We start from the raw sequence: 22,502 nt of genomic DNA, 5'->3' as shown, positions 1-22,502 counted from the left end.
TACTTTAGCAATGTATTTACCGAAATTAATATTTTTTTATATTATATATACTAAACTTCATTAGTTAGACAATTAAGAAGTTAATTTTTTATGGAATAATTATAAATAATACGGTACAATGCTGATCAAAAAATAATTCAATTCCTCATTTTTATTTCGTCAAGACAAAATTTAAAAGTGTTAAATCAGTTAAAAAAATATATCATGCATGCATTACATATTATATATATCAATCTTCATTTATCATCATCATCATCGGAGTCATCTTTATCGTTAGGTGACTCGTCTTCATCAACCATTGAATCGAATACTGCAAAAATAAAAACTTAAATTGTAAAATGAACGTAAATTCATCTGAACATGTTCGAGAAAGAATTGTTATCAACTTACCAGGAACATTGGTGATTAAGTCACTCACAAAATATGGAAGTTGATCACCTTCGAACCCTTTGAAGGCATATATGTTGTCCTGCTCAATCCAACCATACTCCAATGGGTCTAAAGTTGTGAGTTGCTTTTTGTAAGCATTTCTCCAAATAGAAGAAATATAGTGGGCCCTCAAAAGTTGTTGATAAAGCTCACTCTTATGCGGTGGTATTGAGCTTACCTCAAATTTTTGAATTTTTTTTCTATAATTTTCACTGATGTCTGAATCTTTATAGTTGCTAACGAACAGCTGGAACCTTCCATCATCTACATCACTAGATTTTTTGGCATTGTATAGCTGGCAAGTTAAATGTTGAATGATAAAAATGAGAAATTGAATTATTTTTTGATCAGCATTGTACCGTATTATTTATAATTATTCCATAAAAAATTCACTTCTTAATTGTCTAACTAATGAAGTTTAGTATATATAATATAAAAAAATATTAATTTCGGTAAATACATTGCTAAAGTAAATCGCAAGTAAATTATATTCCTCTAAAACAGTGAACGGAAAACATAATATACATCTGGCCGGGTAGTAGCTCAGATTTTATTATATGTTGATGTGTGTACGCAATGTAGAGGTCTGCCGTGATCAATATAAGTTTTTAAGACTATAATAAACAGCATATATTATTATATCAATGGCAGATCTGGTCAATTACTTTCAAAATTTTATTTTTTTAGCATTTTCAAAGTGGTCTGCCACAAAGTAAAATGCGCGATAATGGTCTGCCATTCTTATTTTCCGATAATAATAATCATATATTTTCAAAATTTCAAAACGGCAGACGTGGTCAAATGGATTTAAAATCCGTCAAAATCGGTACCTGTCCTACCTGAGCGCTCGGCGCGTCGACCACTTTGAGCATAGTGAGTCCCCACCTCATGCATGGTAGGTATAGGGGTCTCAATGTACGAAAATTCAGGTCTGGTCAAATACATACAGGTAGATCCCACGGGCTCTCGGGCTATTGACAAAATATACGACATGTGCCCTTTTCGAAATTGCTCAAAAGTTTGCTCATTCGCACTATTGATTTGTCTGTCTATTAATTTATTAGAATTTAAAATCAATTTTATTTAACCGTCAAAACCGGTCGCCCGATTTATAATATCAGGTGATATAAAAAAAACAACGAATAAAATTTAATAAATTTAAGCTTTAATGTCATCATATTAAGCTCGCAATTATTTTAACGATTTGACAAAACACGTTGAATCCGTTTCGATCTTGACCCCTAAAGTACAGTATTCGAAACATATTAAATAAAACCAATAAATAAAGCGAGATTAAACCGGAAAAATAGTAACGAAACCGAAGAAAATTCTAGAAGACGGATGTTGAATATGTACACCATCGATATATATACCGATGATGTACACCGAAAATTTCCATAAAACATAATTGTAAATAGACATGCTTTAACAAAAACCGACTTCAATAAAATAAAAAAAAAGATATTCCAAAACAAATTAATATACACTAAAAACAATAATCATCGAAATCGGTTGGTGTAATGTTGAGTTATTGATATTGAGTTATTCATCTATGTATTTGTCGCGCACGTACTTAATGCAAATTTAAGACTTTTATGGTTATCTCATGGATACCATTATCAGAACTGGACTAAATGGGACCACACGGGAAGCGTCAGCTTTCTAATAAAATCAAAATCGATTCACCCAGTCAAAAGTTATGAGGTAGCAGACATAAAAAACTATAGTCGAATTGAGAATCTCCTCCTTTGTTGAAGTCGGTTAAAAATAATACGACACGACAAATATTTGATTGAAACAAAAAAAAAAACGTTCGCTCTTATTGCTCTAGTTCGGCAGGTGTCATTTCTTTTCTACAACCAAGCGCATCCACATCTTTGTGAATGTTCTCCTGCGCTACTGCGTTGCCGGCGGCTCGAATTAAGAAAATAAGCAACTCTTTTAGGGGGCTGGGTGTACAACTTTTCAACAAGATCCCACAAAACGTACAATTGCTACCTGTTCATAGATTTAAGAAAACTGTCAAGGAACGTTTGTGCAACAAGGCATATTATAAAATTAAGGATTACTTACTAGATGGCACTACGTGGGAATGAGGCGTTCGCTCCTGGCCTTTTCATTTTCATTATTATTATTATTTTTTATTTGTATTTTTTGACTTGTTTTTTCGTTTATTGCAAATATTTTTACTTATTTAAAAATATATACATATATATATATTTGAGAAAAAAAAAAAAAAAAAACCCGCTGCGTTTGTTTCGCCGGTTCTTCTCGGGACTGTGGCTTTTTTTGGAACCGGTGGTAGAGTTAACATTGTTATTTATATTTTGACATTCAACAAGTGTGTTATACTGACATCTAAATTGAAATAAATGAATTTGAATTTGAATTTGAATTACTGTACATAGATAGGTACGTGGAAAAATTAAGATTTCAAAGTCAAATATATGTTATGGATACCTACATATAAAAGTATTCACTCCCACTCTAGATAAGATTAAAATAAAATGATGAGCCGACATCAAAATCAATGCCATTTGAAGACGCGATATTGATAAAGGCAGATAGATCCTGGTGCGATGTGTTTACATCTTGCGAGATTGATGGCGATATGAATATTCGTGATATGAACAAGCGTAATCAGTGTGTTTAGTGCGAGTTTTTTAACAATTTATATGAGTCATGGTTACTTGCAATAAAAACATTATTATTATTATAGTGTATTAAACACTGCCACGCCTGGGAAGACGGCAGGACACACTCCGGCGAGGTGGGCAACAATCGGCCGGAGCGTTAGGGACTATTGGGAGAGAAACCGGCGAACTATACGGGCATTGTCGAGCAAGACTGCTTTTTTGCATTTGGGCCACCACCGACTTTTTGTTGAGACCAAGCCTCTCGAGATGTTTTGAGAGGCTTTTAGGGACCAAACCATTCACCGACACAACTACCGGGATTATTTCTGTAGATACCACCCTCCACATGTCGGTCACCTCGTGCGCCAGGTCCAAATATTTGGTCTTTTTATCTGCCTCGGCCCGCACGAGGTTCTCGTCGTAGGGGATGGTGATATCCACCAGAAATACCCGAGACTCCGTCTGGTCCATCAGCACGATATCAGGCTTATTCGCAAGAATAGTCCTATCCGTAATGATGGGCCGGTCCCAGTAGAGCTTGGCACGGTCGTTTTCGAGTACAGCGTCCGGCTGGTACTTATAATACGGTAGCCTCTGTTCGATGAGGCCATACTTAAGGGCGAGCTCTTGGTGGAGTATTCTGGCTGCTTGGTTATGTCTGTGCAAGTACTCAGTGTTAGCAAGCATAGAACAACCAGAGGTGACATGTCTGAGGGATTCACCCGGTCGGCGGCATAATCGACAGATGTCAGCTGTCCCATCCCTCAGAATGTGCTTCCTATAGTTGTTCGTCCTGATAACCTGATCCTGTATTGCACAAACAAAACCCTCGGTTTCCCCAAAGAGGTCACCGAATCGCAGCCAGTGCACGGAGGCTTCTTTGTCCACGTGGGGCTCATGCAGTGCCTGAAAGAAGCGTCCGTGCAGCTCTTTCCCTTTCCATATGGCCTCACGGTCAGAGGTACTGAGTACCGCCGGTGATTGCCACCCGTCTCTGGCCAGGGCTAGCGGGGTCAGTCCTTTGTCGCATTCTATGACCTCTCTGTGCATCACACTGTCAGCCCTCGATAGGAAATATTTCCTGAGACTGCACACCCCACTGTTGTGCATGACCTTGGCGCTAAGTAGGCCCCGGCCACCACACTTCCGCGGAATGTACATTATTATTATTATTATTAACGTTCTCGATAGCGTAAAAGTTAACTCAAAGAACATGTATGCACTTTGGAACAGCGTCCCTAGCGGCAAACGTAGGCAAACGTTCCAACTCCATACAAATTTGAGTTAACTTTTACGCTATCGAGAACGTTAAAAGACTCGCAACTAGCACGCTGATGATGCTGGGGTATTTGGTAGGTTTACTTTGTGGCGGCTCGAAATAACTTTAATGACATGGGGTTCCATGGGGATTGCTCTGAGGAATTGCTCGAGATGATACCGACATCTCGTTTTTACCATCGCACCGCCCGCCACCGGAGTAGAGTTCATCCATACTACCTGGAGCCACTACTTTCATTCACAGTGCGTTTCCAGAGATCTTTTTTGCCACGTACCATCCGGCTATGGAATGAGCTCCCCTCCACGGTGTTTCCCCAGCGCTATGACATGTCCTTCTTCAAACGAGGCTTGTGGATAGTATTAAACGGTAGGCAGCGGCTTGGCTCTGCCTGTGGCATTGCTAACGTCCATGATCGACGGTAACCACTCACCATCAGGTGGGCAATAATACGGCAATAAAAAAAAAAAAACATACCCACCCACCTGATGGTGAGTGGTCAGCGTCGGTCATGGACATCAGCAGCCAGAGACAGGGCCATGCCACAGGCTCCGGCTGTGTATTCTCCACAAGCCTGGTTTGAAGAAGGACATGTTATAACGCTTGGCAAACACCGCGGCTTACCAAAGCCGAATTGAACGAACCAAAAATGATCTTTGAATACGCATAGAGGATGAACACAGCGATTTTAGATAATATGGTTGAGCTGTTCCGATGGCCAAAGTTCGACTGTAAAAAGGAGATGAAGGGATAATTTCGAACAATTCCACATAGCACTACCCAATGGAACATACGGTACAAAGCATTGAGAGAACCGAAGTCTCTTCTTAGTCTCAGAGGTTCAGAACGATATAATAATTTATAGACACTAATCATAAATCATCAAAAACCAATCACTATCGTCGAGAGTAATCATTGATAAAAAAAACAAAAATCCGGTTTGTTTTTCCTACCTATGCTGATAGCCTTGAGAGGCTATATCAGCTCTATCCTAGCGTGTAGGTTAGCTTTCGGGGCTCATACCAGAGATGTTGTTAACACTGGCCCTAACAAGAGCAGAGCTTCGCAGAATCGGAAACGCGACCCACTAAGAAGATCCGGCGAGAAAATCAGTGGGTTGTGTCTATGGGTTAATTTACTTGCCGAGCCCTTCGTCGTAAGCGACGGGTTCGACGAGGGCGGTGACCAGTGCTTGAGGTACCTAAAAGCACCGTTAATGGATCGGGAGAATCCGTAATGACGTGTTTAGGGCGATCCATTGATTTACTTCCTCAGATAACTAAAGCATAAAACGTTCACTTTAAAAAAAAATTGCTTCCCAGAATTCAATATAAACAAATTTATCAAAGTTAAACAAGCCCAAAACGTAATCTATCTTAATAATAAGACATCTTAATTCCGATATCTCTGACGCTTCGTTATTACATAACCTAAAAGTTAGATTAGGTAATTTGCAAACATTGTATTTGAGTCGTCTATTATCAAAGGTGGCAATCTGTGCATTTGGACAAAAAAAAATTATTGATATGTCAATACAGATTGATTTGAATATAATCGTCTCCTTCAAAGAATACGGTTCAAAACCTGCATTAAATAAAGGTTAATACTTAACCTGTTATTTATCTAAGATGTCGTTCCGAAGAGTTTTGTGACTGCCAATGGAATACAAAGTCAATAATTCGTTTTTCTGATTTACCAATCATTGTCCAAAAGTCAGATTGCCGGCTTTGATAATAGTCGACTCATTTATCAAATGCAAATTTATATAGAAGTAATAAATACATTAGACGTATTGCATTACTACACTAGATCCAATCAATAATATCCAACAAAGCATTATAAGTGTGTTTCACAATATAGAAACGATATCAAAGTCTTTCGAAATAATAATAAAAAATACGCATGAAATCACCTGATATGCCACTTTCCACGTGTAGACAAGTCTAGTCAATATAATAGCGTTTGTAAGCAATTATTTAGAATACATGCTTCGGTAATACTTATATTACTAAATGGTGGTAGGACCTCTTGGACTGGTGGTAGGACCTCTTGGTACTGGTGGTAGGACCTCTTGGGAGTCCGCACGGGTAGGTACCACCACTCCGCCTATTTCCGCCGTGAAGCAGCAATGCGTTTCGGTTCGAAGGGTGGGGTAGCCGTTGTAACTATACTTGAGACCTTAGAACTTGTATCTCGAGGTGGGTGGCGCATTTACGTTGTAGATGTCTATGGGCTCGAGTAACCACTTAACACCAGGTGGGCTGTGAGCTCGTCCATCCATCTAAGCAATAAAAAAAAATGTGTAAGCTTTTTTAATCTATTGTTATTCAAAATTGATATCCCGACATTTTAACAGTGTTGCAAACACCATGACAGCAGTTTATGTAATGTTGAAATTGTCCTGACATTACTGCCCAAGTTCGGCGAATCTAGAATAACCCTTGGAGGTTACTAGAATAGGTAGGGAAAAAAAAATCCTGTATACAATATTACCTATAAATTCTAGCCAACATAATGTTTTCTCTCTCTCTCGATCCTAGGTATCTGAAGTCTGCAGCTGTTTACCAAAATATTTCTAATGTTACATAAATTTATGAAAATTTATAATAGATAATTCGTAATATAAAATACACAGCTTATTTAGGCTAGATTTTATTAATTCAATACAATTGGATACATTCAAAACGTACAACATAGTATAAAACAAAGTCGCTTTCTCTGTCCCTATATCCCTATGTATGCTTAAATCTTTAAAACAACGCAACGGATTTTGATGCGGTTTTTTTAATAGACAGAGTGATTGAAGAGGAAGGTTTATTATATACATATAAACCTTCTCAACTAAATATATAAATATATAAAATAATATAAACTATTTAATGGATGTTATTATACATAATAACATCCATTAAATAGTGGAGAAATCAATAAATCGAGAAATCTAACTTATAATGTAAGGAAATAATTTTATTCACAATATACAATCAAACAATTACACTACTTAACATAATATTATTAACGAGGACATTATTAATATAGGACATCCGTATACGTTGCAATATCTATGAGCTCCTGCAGGTTTTTGGAGCTCAGTTAATCCGTAAGCTTATTCACCAATAAATATAAAATTGAATTGTTTTTCTACTCTTCGATAACAACTTCAAAATACATTGTTACAGAACAACGAAAATTGCACGAGGCTTTTCAAGATGGTGTTTTTTATAAAGAGCGTTACGAAGAGGTAAGTGAGTTATATCTAGATTGTTTATTAATGGAGGGTCGAAGGAAGAGGAATGATTGCTCTGAGGAATTATTTGAGATGATTCCATCATCTCGTTTTTACTATCGCACCTCCCGCCACCGGAGAGTTCATCCATACTACCTGGAGCCACTGCGTTCATCGACAGTGCGTTTCCAGAGATCTTTTTTGCCACGTACCATCCGGCTTTGGAATGAGCTCCCCTCCACGGTGTTTCCCGAGCGCTATGACTTATCCTTCTTCAAACAAAACAAGGCTTGCGGAGAGTACTTAATGGTAGGCAGCGGCTTGGCTCTGCCCCTGGCATTGCTGAAGTCCATGGGCAACGGTAACCTCTCACCATCAGGTGGGCCTTATGCTCGTTTGCCTACAAGGGTAATAAAAAAAAGAGAAGACTGATAGTGCTGATGATGAATGAAACGCGAGACTTTACGCGGTTCATACCATTTCGAATAGTGGTAGTTGATGAGTTATCTCAGTGGTTACCGTCGAGGATGAGCGTCAGCAATGCCTGGGGTACAAGCCAAGTGGTTGCTTACCGTTGAGTAGTCTCCGCAAAAGTCAATTGAAGATGGACAATATTTCAATTTTCTCAATTTCTTTTTTTTATTTTTTTTCCCCAAATTTCGACTTAATCCGACCTTTTGAAGGGGGTCAAAATCATGTTCAAAGATTCCGTTACATACTAACATACATACGTCTGAAGCTAATAAAAGCGCATTAAAAAGTGGTTTCATTTTAAAACAAAATATAATATTCATTCAACGTGTTACCTTTTTAGGTGTTCAGAAAATTAGATCGAACCGGTTATATCAGACTCGCGCCTGATACAGCTGAAGTTATCGTAAAAATTTAAAAATAAAAATTTAAAACAAAAAGAAAACAAAAAAATGACGCACAGCTCCTTGTAGATTAGCAGTACATACGTGACGCGATAAATATATTTATTATTGCAACGTTAATGATAACAGCTGATAACGATGTGTCAAAGGTTGATAGATCGGAGGCGCGGTCGTACACGCCCGTTTCATCATAGCTCACGTTGTAGAGTGTAAACACGACTCACATGAATGTTTGTACACAACAAAACCATAACGTGTAATAGCGCAGAAATAGCCTAAGTTATAGTAACTGATTGTGGGCTGGCAACACGGTCTACGAGTAATTGAGACGAATTTAAGATAGGCTATAAGGTCTTGTAACCATTGGCCGTAAATAAATAAATAAAAAAAAGTAATTGGGACGCGGGTAGCGGGGAGAAATTGATTTTGTATTGCCGGCAGTAGCGGATTTGCAATCTCGGCCGCCTTAGGCCCAAGCCATCAGCCGCCCCTTTCTCAGCATCCACCATATAGACTACATAATGAAATTACTCTATTGCCAACTTTAATTTAAATAGATTTAGAAATTTAGGAACAAAATATGGTTTTATTTGCAAAGAATATGGTACATACATAAGTTGTTACAACTAGTTATTTGCTCTAACATACTCTGCCAACTTGGCATACTTGGTTATGATAACTTTTACACGAGTGTTATCAACTTTCAACACTTAATTGCGTGTAAATATTTGAATATCTAATTAAACACAATTAATTTGTACGGAGCTACTTGTTATCGCAAGTGCGGGTGGGAAGTGTGGGTAAAAGTAACCATAAGTTTAGTATGATAAATAATAATAATAATAGCTGAGATGATAATAGAGTATTTAAGGATGCGGTATAGATTGCACCATGCAGTGCAGTCCGCCCGCCATACGTTATAATAAGTTTTTTGACACGATTGGAGCCGCCCCTAAATCTGGCCGTCCTAGTCCCGGGCCTACAGGGCCTTAGGGTAAATCCGCCACTGATTGCCAGGTCCCCTTGCCCCCAGGCTGTCTATATTTTCCTTCCTATTCTAGTGACCTCGAGGGGTATACTAGATTCACAGAACGAGTAGGTCACGGGGCTCTAACCTGACGACGTTGCTAACACTAGCCCTAGCAAGAGCAGTGCTTTGTAGGAATGGCCGCCGGATCGGAAACGCGACCCACTGAGAAAATCCGGCGAGAAACTCGGTGGACTGCGTCTGTGGGTTAATTTACTCGTCGAGCCGTTCGTAGCAAGCGACGGGTTCGACGAGATCGATGACCGGTGCTTGAGGTACCTAAAAGCACCGTTAGTGGATCGGGAGGATCCGCAATGCTGGTACCAGGCTGCGTTGGACGGTTTTTATTTATTAGATTAGCGAACTCCGAGTCTGGTGCTTAGTGGTTATAGAAGTACATCAACAAATATATATACAGCTTTGAGATCTCAGGTCTAAGTCTCAGTTTTTACAGTACAACGGCTGCCCCGCCCTTCAAACCGAAACGCATTACTGCTTCACGGCAGAAATAGGCAGGGCGGTGGTACCTACCCGTGCGGATTCACAAGACGTCCTACCACCAGTAGTTACAGAAGCTTGCTGAGCAGTAGTAGATTGTTTTCGATATTACTCCGACACGCCCCGCCTATTACCTCACGGCCTCTATACAAGAACAATAAAAAAAAACGACAAACACAGGGGACAATGTTAATGAAATATAAATATTTTTCGAAGTAAATTGGAGACTATTTACAAAAAATAAATCATTGACAGCAATACGTAAAACTATAATAAAGCTTGTCGATCGATAGTGAAAAACAAAAACCCAAAAATAACTGCATTGTCTAGATGAAAAAGAAAGATGGCGACGGTAAAAAAAACCTAATGTCATTATTGGTTTAGTTTCCAGCATTCGCCACAAAAAAAAAATAACTTAGGTCTAGTCCACTTTTAATTAATTTAAATAAAATACTCAAATATAATTCGACTATTCGGTAAATATTAACGCGTTATCGTCAACATGTCCGTGAGATTGAGCGTCTATGTCGGCGGCGGCCCGTCATGTAACCTTGTAACGTATTTCGACACCAAAAACGCATATTTTACAACAAGTAGGTATACAGAAATCCGGTTCGACACACCTCCAGAACAGGTCGCCGTGGAATGCGGAATGCTATTAAGATTACTTGTTCCAATAACAATTCTGCTGACATTTAACGTTTGATATTTAGTTCTTCGTATGGTCGTAATTTAGATTCCCATAGTTTTTTTTACTTCTCTTAAAACTTACTGGGTCTCTCGCCGTTTCTTCTCAGTGGGTCGCGGTTGTGATCTGGTTGTGGATTCAGCAAAGATCTTGATAGAGTCAGTGTTTTTTTTATTATTGCATAGATTAGTGGACGAGTTCACAGCCCACCTGGTGTTAAGTGGTTACTGGAGCCCATAGACATCTACAACGTAAATGTCGCCACCCATCTTGAGATATGAGTTCTAAGGTCTCAGTATAGATACAAAGGCTGCCCCACCCTTCAACTGAAAGGCATTATTGCTTTACTGCAGAAATAGGCAGGGTCGTGTTACCTACCCGTGCAAACTCACAAGTGATCCTACCACCAGTAATTACGCAAATTACAATTTTGCGGGTGTTAGCGAATTCCCCCAGGCTGAGTCGCGTGAGCTCGCCTACACATTTATCGAAGCCAGAATAACCCCCCGAGGTTAATGGCAGTAGATATGAAAAAAAAACTAGTTGTAATTCGTCTTTTCATCGATAGATAGCACCACCTTAACTATTTTTACCGCGAAACAGTAATATGTTTAGGTTAGAAACATAGATTAAACACTTAAAAAGGTAGGATACACATTATGTTAAACAAATGAGACTTAAGCCTCATGCCTCAAGATGGCAATAATCTAATATCAGATAAGAAGTAGGCTCACTTGCCTACAAAAGCATTACAAAAAACATTTTAATGTCCTTGATATAAAGTTAAAACTCGCGTAAGAAATTCTGTTGACCGCGGCCGTAAGATTAGTAATTTTGTTAGATTTTGTTGAATTAATCAAATATGTTTACTTTTTCATTAAAATCTATTTTAAAAAAAACATTTGCACATCTGCGTCAATACGAGATCTATCCTAGCCAGCGGCTATTCCAGCTTTTGGCAGACGGGGGTAGGTGAGCTCACGGGCTCAATCGGAGAGGATTTGCTTACACTATCCCTAGCAAGAGCAGTGCTTCGCTGAATCTAAGACCGGATCGGAATCGCGAGCCACTGAGGAGATCTGGGGAGAAACTCAGCGGGTTGTGTATATGGGTTACGAAATCACTAATTTTATATAGGTACCTCTAGTACCTCTACCTATAGTAAAACTTTATACTATAACATCATTGAGGTACCTAAGTATATACATTTCTCAGCTGGTGTTGTTTAGTTTATTCAGGTATTTTTAGGAAACTTATCCATAAATGTTCGTTCTATAGCTTCGATCAATATTGATCGAAGTTCTTTAATTTAAAATATTGTTTACATTGGTATTATTATTCCGGCCTAAAAAAATATGTCGAGATTTATTATTTGTAGCTGTGCTGTAATAAAGGAGCTTATTATTTCTGTACCTATATTATATAACGTATTATTACAAAATTGACCTGGCACGAAACTTTGTATTTTTATCATGGATTCTTAAAAATGTATTCGCAAGAATTTTCCACAATACGATAAAACATGTTTGTAAACTTTTACGAGTAAGTATCTACATTTAATATGTTGATAAACGTGCAATAAAATTACGTTGTGTCATCATTATTATTTCAATTAAATACACTGATTATACAGCTATTTTATTTGCAGTATATACTAGATTACAAATACCAGTATTATCGCTCGCACTGGACTTAACTATAAATCGCATTAGCCAGAAAAACTATTCATTGTAAACGCACGTTCTTTCATTCTATAATACAATAGAATTACGATAGATGGCACTAATTTCTATTTTTCCGTAGTTCAAATAATTGTAGTTGTCACGAACCGTTTTTTTTTTAATTTCTTTCAATACGATAATACGGTTGGTGAAGATGTAATAATTAAAATTTCACAATCTCCAAACAATGTACAAAACAGATAATGATGTGAGAATAAAATTATAAATAAACTGTTAGCAGAGACAGTTCGATTCATTTTTTTTTTTAGGGCAGAGGGCCGAACCTCCTACGAGATATTCGCGTCCTGGGTATGTGAGGTTTGACGGTCTGCAGATTTTGAGAGCGGACTGCGGGCCCAAGGATATTTTTAGTGTTCTATCGCACCAAGGGTCTCCACCTTGCATTCTCTCACCCGACATGCGACCTTCGTTGGAGGTCAGAACCCGGTCAGATTAGAGGGTTTCCTGCGGTCAACACCACTCCCAGACTAATTTAGTATGTCCTAACTAAACTGTCTTTATTAACATTAAAGTTTGTTTTTTTTGTCCTGTAATGTAATTCTGAACTATCCTACTTGTGACTATACCTCTTATCCCTGACTATTGTGTGACCAAACCAATAGCTACTTGGAGAAGACTTAGGATCTTCTTAATTTTCGATGAACCATAAATGAATCGAGTGTGTGAATTTGCTATCCATCTTTAGTTCTTCCTAGTCGGGCGCTCTTGTCATAGTGGTCTTGAATGCCCTGATGGTGTACGCGCAGAAGCCTTCGTTAGGTGCCCAATGTTTTGCGAGGATTGTCCTCTTAGTGAGGCGCATGCAGATCTGGCGGTTCGAAGCGCTTTGAGTTTACTGGACCTTTAATTATTTACATACTTTTTTCAAAAAGGAGGCGTAGCTATATAACCTATACCTGCCTATTTCAGGTTATCAGCCAAAAAAACAACAAGTATGAAAATCAGTACATTTTAATCGATTAATCACGCACATTCTATCATTTTACTGGTGGTAGGACCTCTTGTGAGTTCGCGCGGGTTGGTACCACCACCCCACCTATTTCTGCCGTGAAGCAGTAATGCGTTTCGGTTTGAAGGGTGGGGCAGCCGTTGTAACTATACTTGAGACCTTAGAACTTAGATCTCAAGGTGGGTGGCGCATTTACGTCGTAGATGTCTATGGGCTCCAGTAACCACTTAACACCAGGTAGGCTGTGAGCTCGTCTACCCATCTAAGTAATAAAAAAAAGAATAGCTCAAGCACTACTCTCCCCATATACTCTGTATATTTATTTTATTTTTGATGTTAATGCACTGTCGATTGCACCTATAATTGAGGTGACATCTGCCATGAACTTTTGTCAATTTGTCAATGTTTTGTATTGATGATCACTTTGTTGGTGCAACTCAATAAATAAATAAATAAATAAATAAATAACAAAGTTCAAAAATATATATAAAAAAAATTGTTTTTTCATATACTTTTATCTAGTCTTAATATATTTCTTTATTAATTTCCTTGTTCTGTAGACAATGCATCCATTCACATTCGACCTTCGAGCCCGATCTCAGTACAAAGCTACGCGTACTTTCGTATCTTCTAGTTATACGAACTTCGTGTTCTTTGTTTATAACACAATACTTATGCATTATTACACATAAATGACGCACGTGTAGATAGATAGATATATATCAACAGCAACATATCAGAAGCAAAAACTTTGTATCCCTTTTGACGAAAATTGCGCGGACGGAGGAGTATGAAATTTTCCACACTTATAGAGAATATAGAGAAGAAGTGCACAATGCTAATATTTTTTTTAAATAATGCATAAATAAAGAAAACATTACACACACTACGTACCATGTATTTGACGCACACACGCATGCATACTATTTATTGTCAATCTTTTGTTCTTGACGTCTGTTGTCAAATTGAGATTAAATATTGTTTGTCTTTGTTAATATTTTTATTGTGTAGTCTTGGCGAAATTTGTGATTATAGAAGTATAAAATACAATCATAATAGTGTACAAACTTACAATTCCAATTAATTATAGTCGAATTTCGACTACTGCGGGACCTCTAGTACAAATAAAAGCGTACGAGACAATAATATAAAGATTTTCTATTTAAAAGAAAAACCCAAGCTATTAACCTTAACGTCAATTAAAAACTTCAAGACGATTTGGTGAATTTACACACGCATCAATGACCTATCTCGCCCACTGAGTTTCTCGCCGGATCTTCTCAGTGGGTCGTGTTTCCGATCCGGTGGTAGATTCTGCGAAGCACGGCTCTTGCTAGGGCCAGTGTCAGCAACACCCCCGGCTTGACACCCGTGAGCTCACCTACACGTCAAGGAGAAGCTGAAATAGCCTCTCAAGGCAATCAGCATATGTAGGAGAGAAAAAAAGACGTATTTTCTATTTATTTATTAGTTAAATGGGTGGACGAACTCACAGCCCGTCCGGTGTTAAGTGGTTACTGGAGCCCATAGACATCTACAACGTTAAGGTCGCCACCCACCTTGAGATATGTCTTCTAAGATCTGAGTATAGTTACAATTGCTGCCCCACTCTTCAAACCGAAACGCATTACTGTTTCACGGCAGAAATAGGCAGGGTGGTGGTACCTACCCCCGTGGACTCACAAGAGGTCCTACCATCAGTAATTTCTCAGGTTGAGCCCGTGAATTTACCTACCCGTCCGCGCGTGGCTGGACTGGCCCTTTTTTATGTTTGAGAGATTACTTGATGGCCCAGAGGCCTTTCCAGTTTTACCAGGGCAGGTGGGCGAGTGGACTGACCCCTTAGGCTCCCGACGAATAGGTAGGCGGAAAAAAGCACTGATGACAATGAAACCACTCCGGGAAAAGTAAGATGCAAATGAATTAAGAAATATATTCATTTTTAAGTTCAGTTTTCTTTGAAGCGTGCTTTTAATGGGCTTTCGTTACGTGTGTTACCTCAAAACTTTTTTTTAGGCCAACCGATTACTATTATTCTTTCATATTTCGAAAACCGATATCTTCTCGTGTGGTCCTATTTAAGTTTAATGAAGATCAATAGCTTTTATTATATTTTTCCTAATAATGCATAACATTTGACTTCGACAAAATTTTAATATCTTGGACAGTTAAATTTTTGCATTAATATTTCAACTAACTATATTATGATTAAAAAAAAAAGTTAATAGCATTAATGCTACTTTTAAATGGACATTAATAGAGCCGCTATTGAAATCGCGAAGACAATACAACGGCTGTCTGGTGTAGTGGTAAGTGACATGGTCACTACACAAGGGGGTCGCGGGTTCGAATCCCGCCAAGGGAAGATATTTGTATGATAAATATAAATGTCTTATGGATGTATATTAAATATATGTATGTGTATAATAAAAATCTTACATTTATTTCCGTTATCTGGTACCTGTAACACAAGTTCTTTACGAACTTATCACGGGATCAGTTACCGTGGCGTAATTGTTAGTAAATATTTATTTATTATTTAAAAAAAAAAAAAACCTAAATACATTAATTTGTCGCGAACGAAGCGGGCGGTTTTCGTACGAAGTAAATATAATTATGATATCAATGGAATAATACAAGTACACTTAGGACCCGCAGCTGTTTCATTATCACCTCGTGACCGGACCGAATCCGATTTGTGTGTGGGTACTTCTGACGGGGCGATAACATTTGAATCGATGTAACAATCACGACCTTATTTACGAAAAAAATATATGCGTTCGTTAATTTTAGTTCGTCATCTATATATTAATACGTGAAGCAAAAACTTTGTATCCCTTTTTACGAAAATTGCGCGGACGGAGGAGTATGAAATTTTCCACACTTATAGAGAATTTAGAGAAGAAGTGCACAATGCTAATATTTTTTTCATTAAAAATGCATAAAAGATACATTAAATCAATAAAGAAAACATTACACACACTACGTACCATGTATTTGACGCAAACACGCATGCATACTATTTATTGTCAAACTTTTGGTCTTGACGTCTGCTGTCAAATTGAGATTAAATATTGTTTGTCTTTGTTAATATTGTTTATAGTGTAGTCTTGGCGAAATTTGTGATTACAGAAGTATAAAATACAATCATAATAGTGTACAAACTTACAATTCCACTTACAATTATAGTCGAATTTCGACTACTGCGGGACCTCTAGTTCAAAATAAATAATCTAAACGCTGTCTGTATAGTAAATGTGGTGATTTTTTTTATTGCTTAGTTGGGTGGGCGAGCTCACAGCCAAATTTGTGTTAAGTGGTTACTGGAGCCCATAGACATCTACAACGTAAATGCGCCACCCACCTTGAGATGTAAGCTCTAAGTTAGTACTCAGTATAGTTACAACGGCTGCCCCGCACTTCAAACCGAAACGCATTACTGCTTCACTGCAGAAATAGGCAGGGTGGTGGTACCTACCCGCGCAGACTCACAAGAGGTCCTACCACCAGTAAAATCAGTATTTTTCTCTCTACATATTCGTTGGTAGCTTAGGGGCTATGTTACCAGTCTCTCGCGGAGAGATAGATGAAGTGATGGTACCTGCCCGTGCGGACTCACAAGACGTCCCAGATTAAACACAAATTATAATTTTGGGGGTTTTTCATTTTTATTACAGAAAAATTGGTAACCGCTTGCGGGATTCGAACACTGTTACAACGCTAGATAGAAATGCACTGGACATCTTATCCTTTAGGCCACGATAACTTCTAATTTTTGTATAATGTGTATATAAATTCCAATTAATAGCATTCGCAGACGCTAAATACCCGGATACAAACAGAATATGACTTGATTGAACTTTATTATCACAACGTTTCAATGTCTACAATTAATATTTTTTTTAACTCCTTACATAATTAGTAATTACCATTATGATAACATATCGAGTTATTAAATAATAAAATGTTGAAATAAAACAGTACTTTAACTGTAGCAACACTGATTGTTTTTTTTTTACCAAACCATCTCAATTGGGAACAAGACAGCTTTTGTTTTTAATATTATGGAGCTCGGCTGAACACAACTATATTAACTATGACGTCATATGAGGCCAAAATAAGCGATAATATCAAGCATTCAGAGATGATAAATTACCCCACGAATTAGCCGCACACAATTGATGTCATAATTATTGTCTATGGTTAATCATGGGTATAGCCATCTCGAGAACTCCGATCACGGTCGTCTAATTGCCTATGATTACTATTAACAGTACAGCAGTCAATAAAAAATCTTAAAATCGTTCAAATTCAGCCGTTCAACTAAGTAATTTTGCACGAGTAATATTAGCTTGACCGACCAGTGGCCAAAATTGTAACACGATACAATCATAGCGGTACTTCTATTAATGAAAGTAGTTTTTTTTTTAAATCGCTAAGCAATAGAGTCGAGCAATTGAGAAAAAAAATCGACAAAGTACAGTAACTTATCGTCACAAATAAATAAATGATTAATAAAAAATAATAATGTGACTTTTTTATCTGTGAAGGAACGACCCAGGAAGTCGTTTCAAAATATATTTTTTTTCATACCTGAACCTGAAATAGCCTTGAGAGGCTATTTCAGCTTCTCCTTGACGTGTAGGTGAGCTCACGAGGCTCAAACCGGGAGTGTTGCTAAAACTGGCCCTACCAAGAGCAGTGCTTCGCGGAATCTACCACCGGATCGGAAACGCGACCCACTGAGAAGATCCGGCGAGAAACTCAACGAGCTGTGTTTATGGGTTAATTCACTCGGCAAGCCCTTCGTTGCAAGCGACAGGTTCGACGAGGACGGTGACCGGAAGAATATAATACAAAATATATATAGTACATGATTTATATAACCAAAAGTAATCAAATAGATGCAAGTTAAGCTTTCCGAGTTATAATGCTTATTATAAAACTGCAAAGCTAGTAAAGGTTTTAAGCTCGCTACGATACGGGACTTTACCGCGTGACGCGGGTGAAAGCACGAACGAGTTGCTCATGGACGCCAGCAATGCCAAGGTCAGCAATGACAATACGTTGTCTGCTGCTTAAAGAAAGCTCTTCGCAAATCTCGTTTGAATAAGGTCAGGTCATAAGACTCGAAAAAGAAATGTGAAGGGGAGCTCATTCCAGAGCTGGATAGTACGTGGGAAAAAAGATGTCTGGCAACGCACTGTGGGTGAACACAGCAGGTCTAGGTGGAATAGATGTACTCTGCTATGGTGAAAAGGGAGGGATCACAACAAAAATTCCTCAGAGATTCCCCATGGAACATTCGGTACAAAACACAGAGAGAACTGAGAGAAATGATTCTATCCATTATACAGTAATGTGTTTTTATTGTTCAACTAGCTTTGGCCCGCGACTCCGTCCGCGTGGAATAGTTACTTTGGCATAACGCTAAATTTTACCCCCCACTTCATTTACGTAGAAAGTGAAGATATTTTTGAATTATATTTATAGAATGTTAAGAAGCTATTTAAACCCCTATTTTGAAACATTCTTTATTGGTGCTCCACTTGTATTGGTCTTATCAATAAATGGGCTAAAGAATTTTTCAAATCGGTCCAGTAGTTCCTGAGATTAGCGCGTTCAAACAAACTCTTCAGCTTTATAATATTAGTATAGATTTAAAGACAATTAGACTATGTCGTGTCCATCTAGAATGGCACCACACCGTTTCTTTCGATGGGTGTCGCAGTTACTAAGGGATTTACCGGATAATGGGCAGCAGCATTCTCTGAGCACACCAGCATTAGCTAGTAGAAAGTAGACCGCAGGAGTGCGTACCACCACCCTCCCAATTCTGCAGCGAAGCGTGATCCTTTTCGATTTGAAGGGTGGAAAAACACCACCGTTTACAACTGAGACTTCAATCAACAAGACAAGGCCAATCAACAAGGATATTAATGTACACACATTTGGACGTAAATAAAAACTATTGATTTAAAATGAAGGTTCGTAATGTTATCAATAATAACATTGGGAATCATTCCACGTTCGTTATTCATTAAAAAGGTCATTGGAGTTACCGTGATTAGAACGTCTGGTAAATAGCTTATCTGCGTTTTAAATAATTTGACAAGTTGTAGGGCTTTTTTTTGTTGCTTAGATGGTTAGATAGGACGAGCTCACAGCCCACCTGGCGTTAAGTGGTTACTGGAGCCCATACACATTTACGACGTAAATGCGCCACCCACCTTGAGATATAAAGTCTCAAGTATAGTTACAACGACTGCCCCACCCTTCAAATCGAAACGCATTACTGCTTCACGGTAGAAATAGGCTGGGTGGTGGTACCTACCGGCGCGGACTCACAAGAGGTCGTACCTCCCGTAATTACGCAAATTAAAATTTGCGGGTTTGATTTTTATTATACGATGTTATTCCTTCACAGTGGAAATCAATCGTGAACATTTGTTGAGTACGAATTTCATTAAAAAAAATTGTACCCCGCCTGGGATTCGAACACCGGTGCATCGCTTCATCACGTATGCACCGGACGTCTTATCCTTTAGGCCACGACGACTTCAGCTTTAGTTGTTCCGAATGACAAAGGCACATTCGAAAGAATGGCTTATTGTTCTCTTCAAAGGGAGAGTAGATAGGCCGGCCAGCAATTCCAGGAGCACAAATAAGGCTATGCGCATCGCTGAGAAACACTTTCAAACATCGTTCGATGTGGGAATTATGGCTTAGGGCCATGGCTTAACATAGAAATACCGCGGAGTAGAGTTCACTATAGAGTTGTCGTTTTAAAATCCTCAAAATCCATCGGGAACAACAAACCACTATGCCTCATATTACTGTTATTGCCTCATATTAAAGTTATTATGAGTCACGAATCTAAAAAAAAAACAAAAAAATTTGCCTGATCATAATCTAGATGTTTTTCAATTGAAAAGAATTAATTTTAAATCCTAATGACATTGCCTTGTAAAATTGTACCTAAAGATAAAACACGAATCGATTTCGTAAAGTCGTACCAGATAGATAAACGATAACTACCTAGCTCTTTGATTACCGAGTCAATAATCAACGCTTCTAGCCATGGATTGTTCTAAAAACCTAACCTCATAGTCTAAAGCAGTGATTCTCAAGCACTGTGCCGCGGCACTTTTGTGTGCCGCCAAATTTCAAAAGTGTGCCGCCAAATTTTGCAAATATATAATAATGTTAATATTATTAAATTATATCATTTAAAAAGAAAAACATTTTTAACATGAATACATATTTAAATCCACAAAAAAAAAAATTATTTTATTATTTGCTTTGCAACGCGGTTTTTCTTAGTGCCAAATTATGATGAAGCGGCGTGCATAGCAATAGGAATATATCTCAAGTCGGCGCACACTTACCACTTCTGCGTACAAAACGTGTTGTTTTAGTGATAGTTGGGATTCACAAGGTGTTGCATAGGAGTTACTGCACCTTTTCGTTCGTTAAAATTGGCAAATGTATGTGATTCGGTAGTAAGTAAATAATTTTTATCTTTTTCTTTGTGTGCCGCCAAATTTTGAAATCGTTAAATATGTGCCGAAACAAAAAAAAGATTCAGAATCACTGGTCTAAAGTCTGAATGCCTTAGAATACCGTTGCAAATGCTGACGCAATACCACCTTGGGCTGTACACAATATGCTGACGTAAGACACAGACAACTTTACAAGCTTCAAAACGCAACTCAACATCCAGCAAAAACACAGTACAAGTACAATTTAATAATAATTGTCAGTGACGTGTTGAGAGATTTGCGTGGCCGCCACACCCGCGATTTCGACCAATCCGAGCTCGACATTCGTTCGCTTGTCGGCTATAAATACGGACGCGCGATTAAAATTCCCACATTAATCATTTGTATTCGGAAAGTTTGTTATTAAATGGGTTATAGATTAAACACCTTAGCGTATTATAGGTGGCTAATATTCTTGTTTAGCTTCAGTAATTTTGATAAAATTTAGCTTTTTGAGAAACGAACTTTGAAATTTTAATTTATTTTATTTTGTAAACTACTTATTTACTATTAATATTAAAATGCTGCATTTTAAAACCACCCCCGAAGACTACGTGAGGAAGACGGCACAGTAAGTTTTTAAAACAAATAGAAATAAATGTATTTTGAAAGAAAAGACCCAAGTATAAGCTATATTGTCTAAAACAAAAAAAATTAAATAACTTATATACGAGTATTTCATTTTCTCTATAAAAATAATATTAAAACTTATATTCGTTTGGTTGCAAAAGCATAAGTACCACTCTCTAATAAATATAACCAAAAGATTACAATTCTATTCTAAAATTCCGAACTTAATTTCGTGCTTTCAAGATTTAAAGTACCTAATTTAAAAAAACACAATGTGTTAATATTTTATACTCGTTAAGACAAATCTCTTAAGATCATAAGCAATGAATTTACTAATAGCCTTCAGGAGTCTTATTACCTTTGGGTTCATTAGACTAGCGCTCCGGTCCATACCAAATGATTGCAAGCGGCTTCTTTTTCTCGCTTCGGTTTCCTCAATACTGAGGGTCGTGACCACCTCCTCGCAACGAGGGCTTATTCCCGATCATTCCACTCCATTCGCTCTTATCTGCCGCCGAATGTAGAGCATCGTGAGCTGTGGTGTCGAGAGTAGTACGGATCTGGTCAGTCCAATGTGTCGGATCTCTACCTCCTGATCTTCTTCCGTCCACTTTGCCAGTCGCCATTAGCTTCTCCAAGCTGCCGTTATCCTTTCTTGCAATGCGGGCAAAGTATTACAGAACTCTACGTAGGCAGATATTGGAAAGTCTCGTCTTTATCTGGAGTTTTTGGAGGATCGTGGAGGACGATGGTGCGACGTGCTATCCAGGGAATTCCTAGCATCTTTCGCCAGCACCACATCTAAAATGCATCAATTCGCTCGCAATCGGCTTTCTTCAGAGTCCAGGTCTTTACGCAGTCTCTAGAGAACACTAAAGTGCGTACAAGATTGCTCTTGGTTTTCCGGGAGATGTTTTTATCCTTTCAAATCTTATTAAGTTGCGCCATGGCCCTCTTTGTCATTCCGGTTCTTCTCCGTATCTCATTTAAATTGCAAGTGGCACTTATACATTTTTTCCACGTTTTATGGTAAGACTTGAAAATG

The 22,502-nt window shown here is 38.1% G+C and overlaps 1 protein-coding gene across 5 annotated transcripts in view; it reads left to right on the top strand.

The window, feature by feature from the left end:
* LOC733130 (mitochondrial phosphoenolpyruvate carboxykinase) overlaps positions 1–22,502 on the top strand; it is a 63,760-nt gene that overhangs the window by 3,336 nt on the left and 37,922 nt on the right. For 3 of the 5 annotated variants that reach the window (XM_021347410.3, NM_001110346.1, XM_038017906.2), the window contains 1 exon segment: positions 7,521–7,582. In XM_021347410.3, coding sequence (XP_021203085.1) covers positions 7,551–7,582 — 32 coding nt within the window. In that variant the 5' untranslated portion in view covers positions 7,521–7,550. 5 annotated transcript variants of the gene reach the window in all.

The sequence above is a fragment of the Bombyx mori genome, chromosome 20 (assembly GCF_030269925.1).
Source record: "Bombyx mori chromosome 20, ASM3026992v2".
In the NCBI taxonomy this organism is placed as follows: domain Eukaryota; kingdom Metazoa; phylum Arthropoda; class Insecta; order Lepidoptera; family Bombycidae; genus Bombyx; species Bombyx mori.
The sequence above is the reverse complement of the archived record's forward strand: the minus strand, read 5'-3'. Positions and strand labels throughout refer to the sequence as shown.